The 18,260-nt window shown below is 36.1% G+C and overlaps 1 protein-coding gene across 1 annotated transcript; it reads left to right on the forward strand.

Moving 5' to 3' along the window:
- Positions 1 to 563: 563 nt before the first annotated feature.
- Positions 564 to 16,776, forward strand: LOC129280446 (uncharacterized). The gene is made up of 13 exons (XM_064111202.1): positions 564 to 804; positions 1,916 to 2,136; positions 4,666 to 4,755; positions 5,325 to 5,498; positions 6,167 to 6,309; positions 6,570 to 6,746; positions 7,584 to 7,793; positions 9,674 to 9,810; positions 10,962 to 11,066; positions 14,780 to 14,933; positions 15,425 to 15,577; positions 15,831 to 15,978; positions 16,497 to 16,776. The coding sequence occupies exons 1-13, from the start codon at positions 633 to 635 to the stop codon at positions 16,677 to 16,679; spliced, it is 2,067 nt and encodes a 688-aa protein (XP_063967272.1). The 5' UTR covers positions 564 to 632; the 3' UTR covers positions 16,680 to 16,776.
- The last annotated feature ends 1,484 nt before the right edge of the window (positions 16,777 to 18,260 follow it).

Here is an 18,260-nt window from a genome sequence, read left to right on the forward strand (position 1 = left end):
TGTAAGACGAGGCCCAGTCCTGTTTTTTATTATCTTTGAAATCCCAAGTTTAGACCATTGTCAGACACAATTTTGGTCCTGTATGTATGTCCAGTTTGTTCTTTGTTTCTATTTTCACTTTAAGCAAAAACGGCTAAAAATATATTCAACTTTCACATTATAATTTTTAATGGCTTTAAATCAGGGGCGGATCCAGGATTTTCCAAAGGGGGGGGGGGCAAATTGTTTGGAGGAAAAATTTGACAAGCAAAAAAAACGTTCTTTAATTTCAAAAGAGGTGGCACGCTTCTGTTTTCATGGCATTTTTACATTACAAATTTTTAATTTTGTTTCTCAAAGGGGGGGGGGCACGTGCCCCTGTGCCCCCCTGGATCCGCGCCTGCTTTAAATGACCATGATATCAGCCAGTAAACTGCCGCAATTGTTTAAATCCATCTTTAAGGTAGCGATATACCGTTCGGTTTACATCAAATTCAGAATATTCCATAGAATACTTACAACACCCTGTTTTGTCAAACCACGATCTGATTTTCACAGCTATGTGTAGCCGAGTTCATATAAACCAATATTTCGTTTCGTAACTTTAATCAGTAGAAAAAGTATTGGGGTTCATTGTATGAAAATAATTATTTATGCAGATAAGCAAAATGGCTCCTGCGACGGGCACATCTACATCGGGCGCCAATCCCAGTGCAGCCCCAAACCCTGGCGGCTACTCGGTCATGCTGTCAGAGGAAGATTATCATAACACACAAAGCATGGAGATGACAAAATTTGTGAGAGAACATTTCAAGACACCGAAAGGTAGCATTTTAAAATATGAGTGAAAATGTTAAATCTGATGAAAGGAAATAATCACTGTCAGTCTCCCCTCCCTCCCCCCTCTCTCTCTTTCTCTTGATCATTGCTATCATTGTCAGTAATATCATTATTAATATTATTATTACTATTATTATCATTATTATTGTTATTATTGGTAGTATTATTATCATTATAAAACCTTTTCTCCAGATAGTCTTGCCTGAATGGCAAATCGAGACTAATGCCGCTTTTCCAACGGCGGCGTCGTCAACTTTGAAATCATAACCTAAGATTAAGTTTTTGAAATGTCATTACTATGGACCTAGTTCATATTACTGAGCATCCTGTCTGAGTTTCTGGTCACAAGACTAAGGTCAAAGGTCATTTAGGATAATCGAACTTCGATTATGTTGGGGGAGTCAAAATGAAATCTTAACCAATGTTAAGTTTTTAGAAATGTTATAAGTTTGAAAGTATATGGATCTATAATAAACTTGGACGTAATAGTAATCAAGTATCAGTGAACATTCTGCGTGAGTTTCAGGTCACATGACTAAGGTCGAAGGTCATTTAATGTCAATGAACTTTGGCCAAGCTGGGGTTATTTGCTGAATTACCGTCATAACTGAAAGTTTATGGATCTAGTTCATGAAATGTGGACATAAGGGTACAGTATCACTGATCGTTTTGCACAAGTCTTGGTTCTCACGATCAAGGTCGAATGTCATTTAGGTTCAATGAGCTTAGTATTTTATTTTATACAAATGGTATCTTTTGTGAATAACTATTCTATAGATGATGTGGAAGAGGTTCATCGTGGTGAAGGGTTGAGTAGAAGAAATAACCAGTTGTCTCGCGATGTAGCAAACTATTCTATAGTCGTTTTCAAAGTCAGCACTGCTGCTATATTGAATCGCGTAATTGAGGCGAAATACCAAACGCTCCACGTGTAAAATTACTTTTTATTGATATTCTTTTCGTTATCATTAACTTGATATTAATATTATTATCATAATCTTTACCTACCGTCATCATTATTTTCATCATCCAAACTAATATTATCCTCGTTACCGTCATTATTGATTTAGTTGTTGTTATAACCATTCCTATCTAGCACCCCCTTACAAGTTAGAGAAGCTTCTCATCCGTACAAGTCTTACGAGAGTGAACGAAAGAGATCCGATGCTATGGCAGAAGCATTGCAAGAGACGTCAAGATCAGCTGAACAGAGGATTCTTTACTCCAAATCATAAAGCTTACCATTCTATAGGGGACATACAGTTAAACAGTCAAAGACTTATACTTAATTCTATGGCAGACTATCTACCTAAAAAGGTAAATAACATTATTCGATAGAAGTCAATGAAACAAAAAAACTTACGACATAAAAATGTATAGGGAGGTGTTTTATTATAGGGAATGGAATTGCCAATATTCCATCTAACATTGATTTTAAAAATAATTTCCATGCTGAAAATACCATTATAATTTAATAATAAGGAATTTAGTTGAATTTCATTACATCAATCAAAATTCAATGTAATCACGTATCCGCTTGCTCGATTTCATTTCAAACATATCACAGATTGCTCATAAAATAAGCAGATGTTTAGTTTAAAAGTATGCCGTATTAAAATGTCAAAACTGTACTTCGATTGAAAACAATTATGGAAGTCATGGTCTAGTGATTCTGATTCTTGCATTTCAATCAGAGGGTCGTGGGTTCGAATCCTACTTCATGTGTTAATGAGGTAAATGAGTACCCACAAGGATTTATTCCTTGTTGTCCTCTTATAATGTTTTAGTGCCTTACCATAACTATAATGGCGGCTCAGCTATATAGCCGGGGTAATACACAATGACTGCGCTATAAATGGACCTGTTATTAATCTTTAACCTTATCGATTCTCATATTTTTTTACCCCTATTTAAATCACTTTTTTCTAACCCCATCTCTCCTCTCCCGCTTTCTGTCTCTCTCTCTCACTCTCTCTCTCGTGACATGACATTTGCTCCTGCGACAATTACTCCGGGCTTAATTTCGTCTATAAGATGTAGGGTTATGTTAGGGTTGCAATATGGTTTCATGTTAGGTTTGGGGTTCGGCTAAGGGTAGGGTAAAGTCAGCGGCGTAACAGGGGTCGGTGGCCAGGGGGGGCAAGAGCCAAAAATTTCCCGGTCATATCATGGAACAGGCAATGGTGTCATAAGGCAAAAATTTTGAGGGGGCGATATGGCGTATCGGGCAAATATATAATATATATAAGCGAGCGAGCGAAGTGAGCGAGCAAATTTTTTTGACATTTTTATTGCAAAAATCCAATTTTGTGATAGATTTTGACATAATGTGTTAAAAAGATGATATCATATTTCACCCTCCTCTCTTTCCTTTTTTCTCTCTTTTTTTGTACGCCACGGTGAACAGGATTTTTGTTATGATTGTGAGCATCATGGCGAAGCTCTATATGCTTGAGGGGGCCGAGTATGGCGCTTCTGGCAATAAGTAGCTTAATAAAGGTCCCGAGCGAGCGAAGCGAGCGAGATAAAAACAACACATTTTCATGAGAATCTAACATGAAGATAGATTTTAACGTGATATTCAAAAAAATATAATACACTTTCCTTTCTTTCCTCTTTTTTTTTGTTTGGTTGTAGAACTTTTGGGGGCCATGGTCCAACTCATCCATATAACAGTGCTTTATGGGTGGGGTCCAGGGCAGAGCCCCGGAACTTCTTGATATCAAAGCCATTTTAAACCTTACAGATGGCCACTTATTTTAATCAAATTGCGTGTATATTTATATAGATTTAACACAACACATAAATGCAATGCAGTTGTGTATCGTAATCATCCAAATATTGTGAGGGGCACACCATAGCAAATGTGGGAAAATTTGTAAAAAGTCGCCAGCGAGCGAAGCGAGCCAGAAAAAAAATGGCCTGTTAAAATGAAATTCTAATTATGTGATAGATTTTTACATCATTACAGCAAATATCATGTCATATATTTTGGTTCATTCATCTCATTTCGCTGCCTCCTTTATTTTCTTTTATTTCCCCTTGGCTGTGGAACCATCCCCCGGTACGCCAGTGCTTCAACGTAAAGCTTAATGCAGGAAGGGTCCATGTAGGGGCCCGTTATAGAACCCATTAAAGGTTACAGATGAAGAGCCCCCACTGCACGGGGTCTTGATTCTAGGACAGAGCGTTTGGAGATTTAGCAAGTTTATGATAGACTTTCATACAACATTATGCTTTATACCATCCATTTTTCTTCCCGCTCGTTATCTCAATCCTCGGCAGCCCGGTGGTGTACGTTATCTTGTCCCTATTCTTTATTTTCCAATTTAGATTTTGGCTAATTCCATTCTGCCTTTATTTCCCGCTTTTGTTTGCCTTTTTGTCATCTTTAATTTATTTCCCTGTCTTACTAATCATGCTAATGTATTATATCGGGGGGAATTGTTCTTTGTCACTTGTTCTTTTTCCTTCCTTTTCCCGTTATCTTTCCGTTTTCCCTTTTTTTTTCTTAGTTTTCTTTTCCCTTTTCCTTTCCCCTTCCCTTTCCCCTTTCCCCTTTTTTTATTTTCTTCCCTTTCCCTTTCCCTTTCTCCCTTTTTTTTTTTTTATTTTTCCCGTTTTTTTTTATTTTCCCGGTGAGCTCCGCCAGGGGGGGGGGGCAGCTTGCCCCCCCTGCCCCCCCGCCTGTTACGCCACTGGGTAAAGTGTTAACCCCAGGGTTGAAGTTGGTCATTCGATTAGCGTGTAGAATTTAGAGCGGAGCGATTGTCGCCGGAACAAATATCAAGGAACGCACTCTCTGTGAGAATGCCTGTCTATGTCTCTTTCTCCCTTCTCACACAGCTTCCACTACAGTCGTTGACTTCAAGATTTGGTCGTCGAGATCACAAGTTATCACCTACCAAGGCAGAGCAGGTCAAAACACCAGTAAAGGTAATTTTGTTAGTAGTATAGTAGTAGTAGTAGTAGTAGTAGTAGTAGTAGTAGTAGTAGTAGTAGTAGTAGTAGTAGTAGTAGTAAAAGTTGTAGTAGTAGTACTAGTAGTAGTAGGAGTAGTAGTAGTAGTGGTATTATTATTATTATTATTATTATTAGTAGTAGTAGTAGTAGTAGTAGTAGTAAAAGTTGTAGTACTAGTAGTAGTAGGAGGAGTATAGTAGTAGTGGTAGTACGTAGTAGTAGTAGGAGTAGTAGGAGTAGTAGGAGTAGTAGGAGTAGTAGTAGTAGTAGTATAGTAGTAGTAGTAGTAGTAGTAGTAGTAGTAGTAGTAGTAGTAGTAGTAGAAGTAGTAGTAGTAGTAGTAGTAGTAGTAGTAGTAGTAGTAGGAGTAGTAGGAGTAGTAGTAGTAGTAGTAGCAGTAGTAGTAGTAGTAGTAGTATAGTAGAAGTAGTTTTAGTAGTAGCAGTTGTTGTTGATGTAGCTACTACAAACTACTACTGCTACAAGTACATGTAGTAGTAGAATTAGTATTTATTTTTCATCTGATCATCTTTCATGAAAAGGACGTGACGACCAAAGAACGCGTTAAGGAGCTTGATTTAGATGAGAAACTTCGTGAACGAGCTCAGATCACATCAGGGTTTGCTTACATACAACAGAGACTAGAGGAATCAGAGATGCTACTAAAGGCAGAAAGGGGTGGTCAAAGCTATGAAAAATGTGTCAAACAATTAAAGGTATGTGAGGTACACTCATTTTCATACAGGACATAATTATTATAAGGCACACAGAGGAAACTGCGTTTTCAGGTCCCCCCCCCCCCCCCCATAGGAGAAATTAAAATAAATACAGAGATAAATACTCCAACTAAACCCCAGCAACAACAAAAGTTCATAAGTACATATTACATAATTAAAGAAATTCCAAGCTTCATCGACATCATGAAGAGATCTAACAACAATCGATAATCATTTGAAGTTAGCTGGAGGCAGGATATCTTCCCCAGGTCCATGGGCGGAAATCCAAGGTAGGGGGACAAGGGGCTTAAAAATTTGACAAGCAAAAAAAAGGCCATTTAGTCCAAACTACATGAATTATTACGATTGGGAATGACGTATTTTTCTCCATCATAAAACACCAAAAATAGTAGGGGGACATTTGATATTGTCCCCCCTACTATTTTTGGTAGGGGACTCGTCCCCCCCCCCCCCGGGATTTCCGCCCATGCCCAGGTCTACCTAATTATCATTTGATTTCTTTCTATAGAGACGAACTTTAAATGGCAAACTTCTATAGAGGATCTAATTTTTCGATTCAACGTCTTACAATCCACTTCTATTACAATCTCATTGTAATTCATAAAACTGATGAGTGATGAAAATGTTCATCTAATTTAATGAAATAGGAAATGAAGAAGAGACAATGTGAGATGAACAAACAAAAATCACAGTTAACCCTCGTAGCGCCCACCATGGGTACATGGTCACCCCTAGGTAGTCCTTCCGGTTCACCAGGTCCAACACTTGAAGATAGACAAGACACAGAAAGGTGAGTCATTATTAATTCAAATCATGATGTATAGTAGTTTTAGAGTTTTCATTGATAGATAGATTAAATGAATAGACCGAGAGATGAATAGATACATGCGTTGTACGTTTTTGCTTACCAAAATTTATTAATATCATTTCCAAGGAAAAACATCAATCTCAAAAATTGTATTGTAATTCAGCTTTTTTTTTCACCATAAATGAATTATTCGCTTTATAACCTATGAAATTGTGTTATGCACACCTTTCTCTGATTTGCAGACGAGCTTATGAACGAAAGAGGAACCTTTGGCTTGGTAAGGTGCGGAGTATACTCAAAATCATTAACGCTCTTCATAACATCAAGACGAGAGATCTCAAGTCACGTGTTCCATTGTCACATGATCAAGTCAAACACATGTACCGTGATGTCGTGTGGGAGAAGCCTGCAATAATCAGGTAGTTAACAATGGTGGATAAATACAATGTTCAATTTAACAAGTCCATATGCCATAATGATATGAAAGTATATTGCATAAAGTATCCTGAAGATGGATTTAAAAAAGATAATTAGTATATATATATATATGTTTTTTATTTTCAAGGTGAAACCTCACTTATACTTGAATAATGTCCCTTAAGTCTGTTTCCTGTACTTCTTTTATTCCAATTCAGAATTGCTCCCATCAGGTCCACATTGGTTCTGTAAGATAAAACCACAAAGACGCATCAAATTTAGATAGTAGAAATAAAGTATAAGAGCGTTGACAATCAGACAGTTTTATCAGACAGAAGTGGTAAGCGTATATAGGCCCACAGTTATGTTCATGAGCAAAATTAGTTTTTCAATGTTTTGTCTTGCCCTAAGTTTTCAGTAAATTATTATTTTTTCCTCGATCCACTCTGGAAAGTGTCTGTCATCCCTGTACAGCACACGTTTGAAGAAAAATATTTGAAAAGATCAAAGCACTATGACTGTAATAATGGATTAAGCTGAAATTCATATGATATTAAACAATTATATCGCTTCATATACATGCATATAACGCCTACATATTCACTCTAAAAACACTAAAAATGCAATACGGTGGAAAAGCGTCCTAAATGGCCTAGGAATGACAGCATTTTCCATATTAAAAACGTTATAACTCCTCGGCCTTAATAAAGGTCGATTTACTCCTTTCTACTCTTTCATTTTTACAGCGTATATTAACAAACACATGAAGTGCCACTTTCCGTTGAATTGGATGGAATTATGTCATAATATTTCAAATGATTATATTTGCTTTTATTTAGTCAAAGCAAGCCTACACGTCCTGTACAGACAGGAATGGAAGCGACTACCCGAGCTCACTCTTCAGCAGACACTATAAGTTCTGGAGAACAAGCTATGTTGGGTCATTTGAAGAGTTCTAAACCTGTATTACCAGCAGTTAACAAGTCAACACTTAGCATGCAAGGAAAGAGTGATGTTAACCAATCACCGAGCCCCGCCCCATGGAAAAAGTAAGTCAGTTCTTACGGTAGTAAGTAAGTTTGTCAGTTCGCAAGTAAGTCAGTTCGTAATTCAGTTTATAAGTAATAAGTAGGAGGTAAAAAGGTAAGCTAAGTCAGTAAGTATGTATGTAAGTAAATAAGTATGTAAGTTAGTAAGAAAGTAAGTAAGTATAAGAGAGTGAGTTGCTTAAGTGGGTTAATGGGAACTTTTTTTTTTTAATAAAATTTGTTGTTGAATTCAACGGAGTAGGCCTATCAAGCTAGCAGGTGATCAAATCCCTACTTTATATCCGCACTGCTTGACAACGCCCTTATTAGATTTGTGGTTGATGATTCTATTCACAATATGATCATAATTATCCAGAGCTTACATTCAATGCAATTTCTTTGGGAGAAAAACTGATTGAATGAAAATATATATCGCCCCTCCCATGTTCATATTGTTAATTGTATATTGTTTAAAAAATAATGACAGGCTCGCCAGTAGGCAGTTAGGCCAATAAAACTATGGGTTACATTATATGCCGCGGTTTCGCTAGAACATAAACGTATGTAGTTCGATTGATGCAAGATATTTTAAATATCATAGAGATGAATATATACGTTACCCACCCTGAAAGCATTTCTATCAATGTTGCATAATCCTTTTGGTAATATATATAACGTACTTCGAGGGACATTATGTGCTATCAAGCCAATGTACATTCAAATTGTGAACACAGAATTAATTAATAATGTTTGGCCACGATATTATGGTTATATTCAATACAATTTCCAGTTTGTTGGTGAATAAGTGTCGGACCAAAAATAATTACTAACATTAAGCCAAAGTTGGAAAATTTGTTTAATTGTGACAGTTTTTGCCTATAGTCCTATAGTCTCACTCTGCTATGCAGGTGAGACAAAAACTTAACTGTCGGTAAAGCGACGCCTATAGTCTCGCTCTGCTATGCATACGAGACAAAAAATGCCCCCTCTCGAACGTGTTCTGTGCCCCTTTCACCTAAGAAGGACCCGTTTTATGTGTCAGCAAGTACCCACTGCCTACTTGTAAGTGCCCTTTCTCGAATCAGTGCCCCTTTTTACCCAAGAAAAGTGCCCCTCACCATAGGCGGAAATCTGTCCCAAAGGTAGGGAGACCAAGCCCTGGAAAATTGGACAAGCCCCCCCCCAAAAAAAAAAAAATAGTAGGGGGGACACTTGATATTGTGTCCCCCTACTATTTTGGGTAGGGGGACACGTCCCCCTGGGATTCCCGCCCATGCCCCTCACGAACGTGTTCTGTGCCCCTTTCATACTTGAGAAGGACCCGTTATATGCCGTTTGCAAGTGCCCCTTTGCCTTCTTATAGGTGCCCTTTCTCATATTTTCACCCGAGGACCATTTCATGTGTTAACGAGTGCCCGTTTAAAACAATATTCTCATTTTTACTACTTATGAAGGACAAAGCTCGTTATAAGAATCCTACGTGCCTTATTAAAGATTCACGAGTCATGTGAGTGGGGTAGATAAGCATATGCGTATTGTGGGGGTCTTGGGAGGCTCTTGCCCCCTACCCACATTTTTCACGAGCAAGAAAAAAAGGAAAAGGAAAGAGAGAAGGGTGAAATATATTATTTTCTGAATATTAGTTGTCAAAATCTATCACTAAATTGAATTTTCGTCATAAAAATGTCAAGATTTATGCTTGCTTGCTTCGCTCGCAACTTATAGATTGATGTGATATGACATATCTAGCCCCTCAAAATTTTTGGCTCATTACGCCACTGTAGATAAGCCATTTTTTCTTTGTTTTAAGATAGCAGCATATTCAGTAGGTTTTATGTTCTCATTAATTCAGGGTCTAATGTTTGTTTTACTCTTGTATGCAATTTTCTGTTTTTTTTCAGATTTGGTTACCATGGTTTAGCACGTAAAGGGTTTCGTTTAGAACGTGAGAATAGAGTTGATACATGGGAGGATCTTATAACAGCACAACCTCCTAGCTCAGGAAAACGAAATAGCATGCTACCTACACTCTTATCAAGTATGTTTATTACTTTTCCTTGTTTTATGTTTACCTTTCTTCTTGTTCAATACTTTATCTATTCCTTTATTTATTTATTCCTTCATTATTAATCCCTTTTTCATTGATGATCACCTTATTTTAGCTATTTATCTATCATTTGTCTGACCATTGGTCAATAATTCATTCAATTTTTTTCATAATATTCATCTTCAATAAGAACTAAACATTTATCGTAATTTTTCGTCATTCTGTTAAATAACAGCCTTTGACAGCATTATGAAAATTTAAATAACTATTTTGTTCATTGATCTTTAATTGATTACAATCACATCCACCAAAGGCACTTGTTAGGTAAACAAAATGCACTTGTAATCGATAATGAACATCTAACTGAATCAAACGTTTTAATAAGAAAGCAATTATTGGGATATGTCTTGTTTTGTGCTTCATAATATGGATAGGATAAAACATAAAACTTTAATTTTTACTAATCGTTGGACATGACTGCAAATAAAAATCATGACTAGGTTCATTATGTCAACCAACCAAATATTTTTTTTTGGAGAGTGCGGTATAGTTGCCTCCTTCAGAGCTGCCAAGTTATATTTTGCATTTTCAGTATTCTTATCTCCCAAAATCAGTATTTTGACAAAAAAAATCAGTATTTTTACCGTGTGAGATAAATATTTTGTATTTTTCCCCAAAAAGGTGTATTTCATAATAAAATGCTTGGCGCACTCGCCCATCACGGCGCTCAAGCTGCATGCAAGCTAAAATGTGCACTGCTCTTGCAGATGAAAAAACAACAACATTGAAACTTGTGTATATTTCACCCTGGTTTTTACAAAATCATTGAAAAAAAAACAAGTTACCTGAAATTACATTGATCTAATAACCATATTTGTGTACGTTTCATGAAATAGAGACATATAGAGATGATTTTTCTCAATAAATTTCGATTTTGTAAAAAATGAAATAAAAAAAACGTATTTTTTAAAGAAAAAACGTACTTGCAAAAACGTACTAAATACGGAAAAATCGTACTACTTGGCAGCTCTGCTCCTTTCATCCTATATATCCCTTTTTCTACCAGCATCTCATTCCATCCAGTCTATAAGGATGAGTCCATAAAGTTATAATCTGCTTCATCTCTTTTATTTTGTATATAGTGTCTCATCCTGCCAATGCTGTAATGAGATGGCATCAGAATCACATGGATCATAAACAAAAACAACCTTATTGGATGACTGTAGGTGTAGCCAGCGACGAAAAGGGTAAGACCCTGTTTGCATCTTCTCTAAGCCCTGAACTCTTCATGTCATATTGTGTCTCCTTGAAGATTCAAATACTCATAACTGATGAGTAATCTCAGTAGTAAATAACTCAAAAATAAAAGATGCAATTCTTGTACTTATCATCTTCTGAAATGTAAACTATGGCCCGTATTCTGAAGTCAGGTTTAACTTAGACCACGGTCTAACTCTGTACAAAAATTATGGAAAGCCAAAAAATAAAAAATTAAGTTTATATTTCATATTTCTTATGTTTAATATTTTGTTTCCTATTGCTTCCGTAATGAAGAGAATACTTCAGTTATAATTCCCAGACAATTATAAACAATCTGGTTGTCATATGAGTTAATAAATTGAATGTTTTACTGTTAGCAAGGTTTCCACTTTGGCGAGTTGGAGTTGCGATTCATACGCGAGCTGCGCGAGCTCTAACTCGCCTTAGCTCGCACAAGCTCGCGTGAAATTTACATTTTTTCCTGGAATTTGCTTGAGTGACAAACGACTCAACATCGAGTTCACTACGCTCGCTGTACGAGTGAACCGAGCGCGAAACGAGTCAGGCCGAGCTTAGTATGAGTTGCGGTGACCTTTATACGACTTAAAGCGAGCTATGAACGAGTTATAAAGATTTTGTTACGAGTGATAAGAGTTTCATACGACCAAGGGGCGGGATATGCACATTTTTGGCACTCAAAGATGGATGCCGGCGGCGGCGGCCTCAACACCAAATCTTAACCGAAGGTTAAGTTTTTGAAATGGCATCAAAACTTAGAAAGTATATGGACCTAGTTCATGAAACTTGACCATAAGGTTTATCAATCATTACTAAACATCCTTCTCGAGTTTCAGGTCTCAAGACCAAGGTCAGAGGTCATTTATGGTCAATGAACTTAGACCATGTTTAGGGAATCAACATCAAAATCTTAACCTACGGTTAAGTTTTTGAAATGTCATCATAACTTAGAAAATATATGAACCTAGTTCATGAAACGTGGACATAAGGTTAAGTATATAAACATCCTGCTTGAGTCACATGACTAAGGTCAAAGGTCAATTAGGGTCAATGGACTTTGGCCAATTGGGGTATTTGTTAAATTAACATTATAACTTTGAAAATTTTTGAATCTGATTCATGAAACTTGAACATAAGAGTAATCAGGTATCCCTAAACCTCCTGTGCGGATATCAGGTCACATGTCCAAGGTCAAAGGTCAATGAACTTTAGTGATGTTCGGGTGATCTGTTGAATTACCATCATAACTTTGAAAGTTTATAGATCTGATTCATGAATCTTGGATATGAGAGTAATCAAGTATTCCTGAACATCCTGTGCGAGTTTCAGGTCACATGACGAAGGTCAAATGTCATTTAAGGTCAATAAACCTTGGCCATGTTGGGGGTATTTGTTGAATTACCATCATAACTTTGAAAGCTTATGGATATGATTCATCAACTTGGATATTAGAGTAGTCAAGTATCATCGAACATCTCATGCCAGTTTCAGGTCACATGACCAAAGTCAAAGGTCATTTAAGGTTATTGAACTTTGGCCATCTTTTAGATTAATACTATATTGCTGTCATAACTTTCAAAGTTTAGATACAGTTTATAAAATGTGGATATAGGGGTAATCTAGTATCACATGACAAAGGTCAAATGTCATTTATTGTCAATGAACGTAGTATTGTATCATTGTATGAATGGTGTTTTTGTGAATAATTATTTTATAGTAGTTTTCAGAGTCAGCACTGCTTCTATATTGGATAGCGTGATGCAGGTGAGACTGCCAGAGGCGCTCCACTTGGACCTTAATTGTCTAGTTTGATGTCTTGTTATTTTACCTTGGCTCTGCTCGTCATTGACCTCCTCTTCCGTTTCAATTGTCTCTTCCTGCACTTCTTCTACCCTTGTTTGAATGTCATCTTCTTTCGCTGTTTCCCTACCTGAATGGCCACAACTCTTGGATCTTTTGGATCGAGGCATATTTCTCTCCTTATTTGTTGAAAGTTGTAATAATGCAGTGGCAACAGCATTTTTAAAAGTACGTGTACATTGCGTGTGTCAGTTAAAATGTGCTCTCACTTTAAAATAAACTCCCCCCAAAAAGTTTGGAAATCCGATTTTAATCAAAACTCCCTCCTCAGTTTTAGTAAATATCAATTGTTATTAATATCAATGAATAGATCATTTAAGTTTCTTTAAAATGATACCCTACATGATATGATTATGGTTCACATGGAGGTGCAGTGCCTTGAAATGTGGGGCAAGGTCAAAATTCAAAATTTAGTTGCAAAGTGACACAATATTGAAAGTCACTGTTCCTTTTTCCGTGGTGATGAGTGAGTATTTTAAGCGGTTTCTTTTGAGTTTGATCGATAATCCCGCCTCGGTCTTAGTAAATATTAATGTTGAATTAATATCAATGAATAGATCATTTATTTTTCTTTAAAATGATACTTTCCATGATATGATTTTGGCTCACATGGAGGTGCAGTGCCTTGAAATGCGGGGCAAGGTCAAAATTCAAAATTTGCAAAATGACACAATATTGAAAGTCACTGTTCTTTTCTTCCATGATGATGAGTGACTCTCAGCAATTGTTTTCATGCACCTTATCATCAACATTCAAATGGAATCAAACACACCTCTGCACAAGCAAACACACAACAAACGAACGTAAACCACAACAAAACATTATGAAATGAAAAAGCAGGGGTTTGATTTGAATGGATTTTCATCTTTATTGACAGAGACAAAAAAAATCATGTTCTGTATTGACCCTTCATGATTACTTCTGCTCGTTTTGCAGCTTTTTACTTCAGACCTCATCCAACCCTTTTAAATTTTGCTCTTTTTGATGGCATGATCATAACAAGCATGGAATCATTTTAAAGAGAATAAAATGATCTTTTGAAAGATATCAAATATGCATTGTGTAAAATTTGGAGTTGGGAGAAATTAATGGCCAAACTCAGATTTCCAAACTTTTTTGAGGGGTTTATGTGTGGGGAAAATATAGATCACTGGACATTTATCATTCAGCTGGCATGCCTCTGAGCACTTGCAACGCACTCGGAATAAACTCATACGAAACTCGCTGTAACTCGGGGTGCTCGATCTAAAGTCGCGCTAATCTCGCGTGCACCTCCATTTGACTCGTAAAACGATCGCAGTGCTCGTATATCGCTCTTGAAAACTCGGAACGCACTCGCGTATACTCAGATGTGGCGAGTTATTACGAGTTATTGTGAGTTTATCTCGAGCTTCTTACGAGTTATTGCGAGTACTGCGAGTATATAACGAGTTTAGGTGAGTTCAGCACGAGTTACAGCGAGTTAGCAAAATTTTTGAACATGTTCAAAAATGTTGAAACAGCTCACGACTTCAAGGAGAGTTGTCCCGAGCTTGAACGAGCTCCGCCGAGCCATGCCGAGTTGTCGCGAGTTATCCCGAGTTCCATGGTGAGCTTTATGCGAGTTATCGCGAGTGCCTCATTTTGGCAACTCGCTATAACTCGCCATAACTCGCGATGTTAACTCGCCAAAGTGGAAACCTTGCTTTAGGGATTCGTGCCCCAATTGGCTCTCCATACTTAAACCACAACTTTAAACCAGGGATTGAATTAAACCCGACTTCAGAATACGGGCCTATGAGTCCATGTACATTACTTGTTTTCAATTTTATTTGTTTAAAAGTGAAACGGCCCCAGGCTAACACATCTGGTAGTAAACCTAGCGTTGAGGTTGAGCCTGATGCCGAAGCTACGTTAGAAGATATCAGACAGACTTTCTTAAAGACACAGAAGAAACTAGCCAGAGAAGCTCTACAGGATCTTGAACGACTTGATAGGTATATCACCTATTATTATTAGTCATCATTATGGTGCTGTTTGAAAGGAAATCGCAGCTCATCTTCAGAATATATTTGCAACCTCTCCCCTCAATCATACATTAACTACTCCTAATTATTTTCCCCTATATATCCCCGCAGTACGCCATTTTATCTAATTTTATTCAAACCATCCAAATGTAGCTGGTACAAGAAAAATGTTAAAACGGCTGTTCGGCGGCCATAGGGGAAATGAGACTATAGCATTAGCACCATCATTTGTGTAAATTTGACAATCCAAAAAATGGAAATTACTCTGAGAAGGCTGAAGTAAGTTGCAGAATTGAAGAGAGTATTGGGGTTGTTTAGATTCACTCATGGGATACATTCTTTTCTTTATAGGAATATAACACCTTTTCGATCAGCACGCAGGAATGTTGTTTTGTCTGTAAATGCTTTGTTTTCAATTGTTTCTTTCACTTTTTATTTCATTTGACATTTCATCTTACTAGGGACAGACAACGAGTGATAAAACACAAGTTTCAGGTGATAACATTAAGTCCTTTATTTGAGAAGACAGTGTTTTATCTACAATCAGCTAGAGCTCATCAGGCAGGCCCTGTTATGACTATCGATGACAGTGATGAAATCAAACTATCTCCATGGTGAGGACTTATCTTATTCAATCAAACTGCTTTACTATAATATTTTTTCGTAGGTTTTAAAAAAATCATGCCTTTAATTGTGTGTTCATTGTGGCAGCCAAGTTTGAAGAAATAATAGCTGGTAGTTGGCAACATGGGCCCTGATGATGCAGATATAAATGTCAATTTGCTAGTGTTTATCTAATTTATGTGCATCATAAAAAAATTTGTCATTCATTTTACCATGTCCTCCTTTACATTGCTTGGCTAATTTGATTCAGTGTATTTTTATCATCAGGTACATGGATCTTAAAGCAAGTGTTGAAGAGGTATTGGGCAAGCATGACACGGACGTCGTCAATCTTTTCAATAAACTCTCACAATTTTCACTTGAAGATGGAAAATCAATTCCTAATGCAAAGGTTAGATTAAGTTTCTTTATACTTTGTAGGCATTTCTTATAAAAAATTTAAAAAGTTTTTTTGAGGATCATTTAGTTCTTGCATACATCTTTTAGTTATCGGTATCAAGATATATCATAAAAATCATTTCCTAACTGGAATCAACTTGAAGTTCTCTGATTCTTCTGTATTTGATTTCAATGAATGGAGATGCTTTGGTGTCAGCTTTGACTGAAAAATTATTTTTCCTTTTCTTAAAAAAGGTGATTAAACTGTTGAGAAAACCATGCATATCTTCTTTGGCAATTAGGGTTGTTTGTCTTATAAAATGGAAAAATAAATTATATAAAGATTTAAAAATGTAATCATTTGATTTAATTCAAAAATACTATTGTACTTGCTGTTGATACATGTATACTAGTATGCAGAAATGAATAGTACAAGGAAAATTGTACTTTTGTTTCTCTTATGCTTTCAGCATGTAAAAAAAGAGAGAGAGGAAATTATCAGTTGTCTATAATTATAATCTCTGCATACAGGAGAAGCTATGTTTACTAGTGATGTCAATGCCAGCGAGTGATCTCCTAACCATTCCTATGCAGCTCGCAATTGTCTTTGTACTCGAAGAGATCCTGTGGGCTCCTCCACGTGCTCTAGCACAGTGGCTGCATCACAAGAAAGTACCCCTGATCATCGACATCGATCTACAATCAACAACATAGTCGTCCATTGTACACGTTTCAATTAGTCTTCCATTCAGCATTGTCTTTGTTGACAATAGAACATGGTGGAATCAGTGTTTTCAGCATTAAAATAATGCTCCATTAATATAGTCTGCCTGGACTTTATTTTTTTTAAACAAAACTATTAGACAATTGCATTACATTGAAAATTGGATCTTGGATGAAGTATTAGAGAAACTAAGTTTAGAGAAACTATGTTGAGAGAAACATTAAGAAAGTTTAGTCAGCTTCTTAGTAATGTAGTACAAGTTTCTTTGAGATATTATCTAAATCTATTGGAAATGTAAAAACCAGGATATAGTTTCTTGTTGAAATACAAAATCAAGCCTGATTTAGGTAGAGCATCATCGATTCATATGCATATTATGTCAAGAAAAATTAATGCATTAAATTGACAGAAGCTTGGACGTTTTTGCAGTTATTGGAACATTTGAGAATCAAAACTTCAAAAACAGTCAACAGAATTTCATATTGCTACGTGATGAACTTAGGTTATTTTGGGTTATAGAATTGAAACTGAGCATAAGAAGTAAGAATGCACAAAAGAACATCTGCGAAGCGCAACGACAAAAAAGAAGCTAGTCCTTGCCAGCGATGATGATGAGCAAATGTGATATTATGTCTTGATATGACTAATAAATTATTATCAAAGGCACAATTTTGAAGAATAGTTCATTTATGTTACTCTTAAATCTTACTCTGTTGAACTAATAGGATAATGTGATTTTTGTACAAAATAAAAATAATAGGTTATTCTAAAATTCCTTAACCACAAATGATAAGTAAAATAACCCAAAAAATCTATCAATGAATATATTTGTGAGTTATTAATTTGTGAAACACCTATCAGCCCATCAGTAGTAATGTCAATAATAGCTGGATTTAAATAGTGTCTTTTTTAGAAGATGACAGGCATTATTATTACAATTATGAAGGTATAGCTCAAGCTATCAGTTCCCATGCTCAGTGCATTCAAAGAATTAATACTGCTACATGTAGGTACACCACATCATGGATGCTAATCTTGGACATAGAATCATATTTAGGATGGGAACATTTTTCATGAAACCACTGAATTCAACTGAGAATATAGTTGTCTAATTTTCCCATCACTGAATCTTTGTAAAACACCACTCTTGATGGAAAATATGAAACACATTTCATCTGTTTTTCTTGCCTACCAACCAACCAACCAACCCATCCACCCCCACACCCAACCCAACCATAAATAGATGAATAAATAAATAAATTAATTAATCAATCAAAGATCAATAAATCACTCAATCACTAAATAAACAAATAAAAATATCAATCAATCAATTAACAAGATAACTACCAGTCAATTAACTAATTATGATCCCTCGACTACAATTCTAATCAACCAATCAATTATCAAACGGTCCACAGATCTATTTGTAGTAAATCTACTAAAACTAACAATCACTTATCAATAAGTAATTTAATAATTTGTATACCAATTAATCAGTCAATCTGATAAAACAAAGAATATTTCTTACTTACAATAAAATGACTGCCTATAACTATGCTAATAACAAAATG

This window comes from Lytechinus pictus, chromosome 1, assembly GCF_037042905.1.
Source record: "Lytechinus pictus isolate F3 Inbred chromosome 1, Lp3.0, whole genome shotgun sequence".
NCBI lineage: Eukaryota > Metazoa > Echinodermata > Echinoidea > Temnopleuroida > Toxopneustidae > Lytechinus > Lytechinus pictus.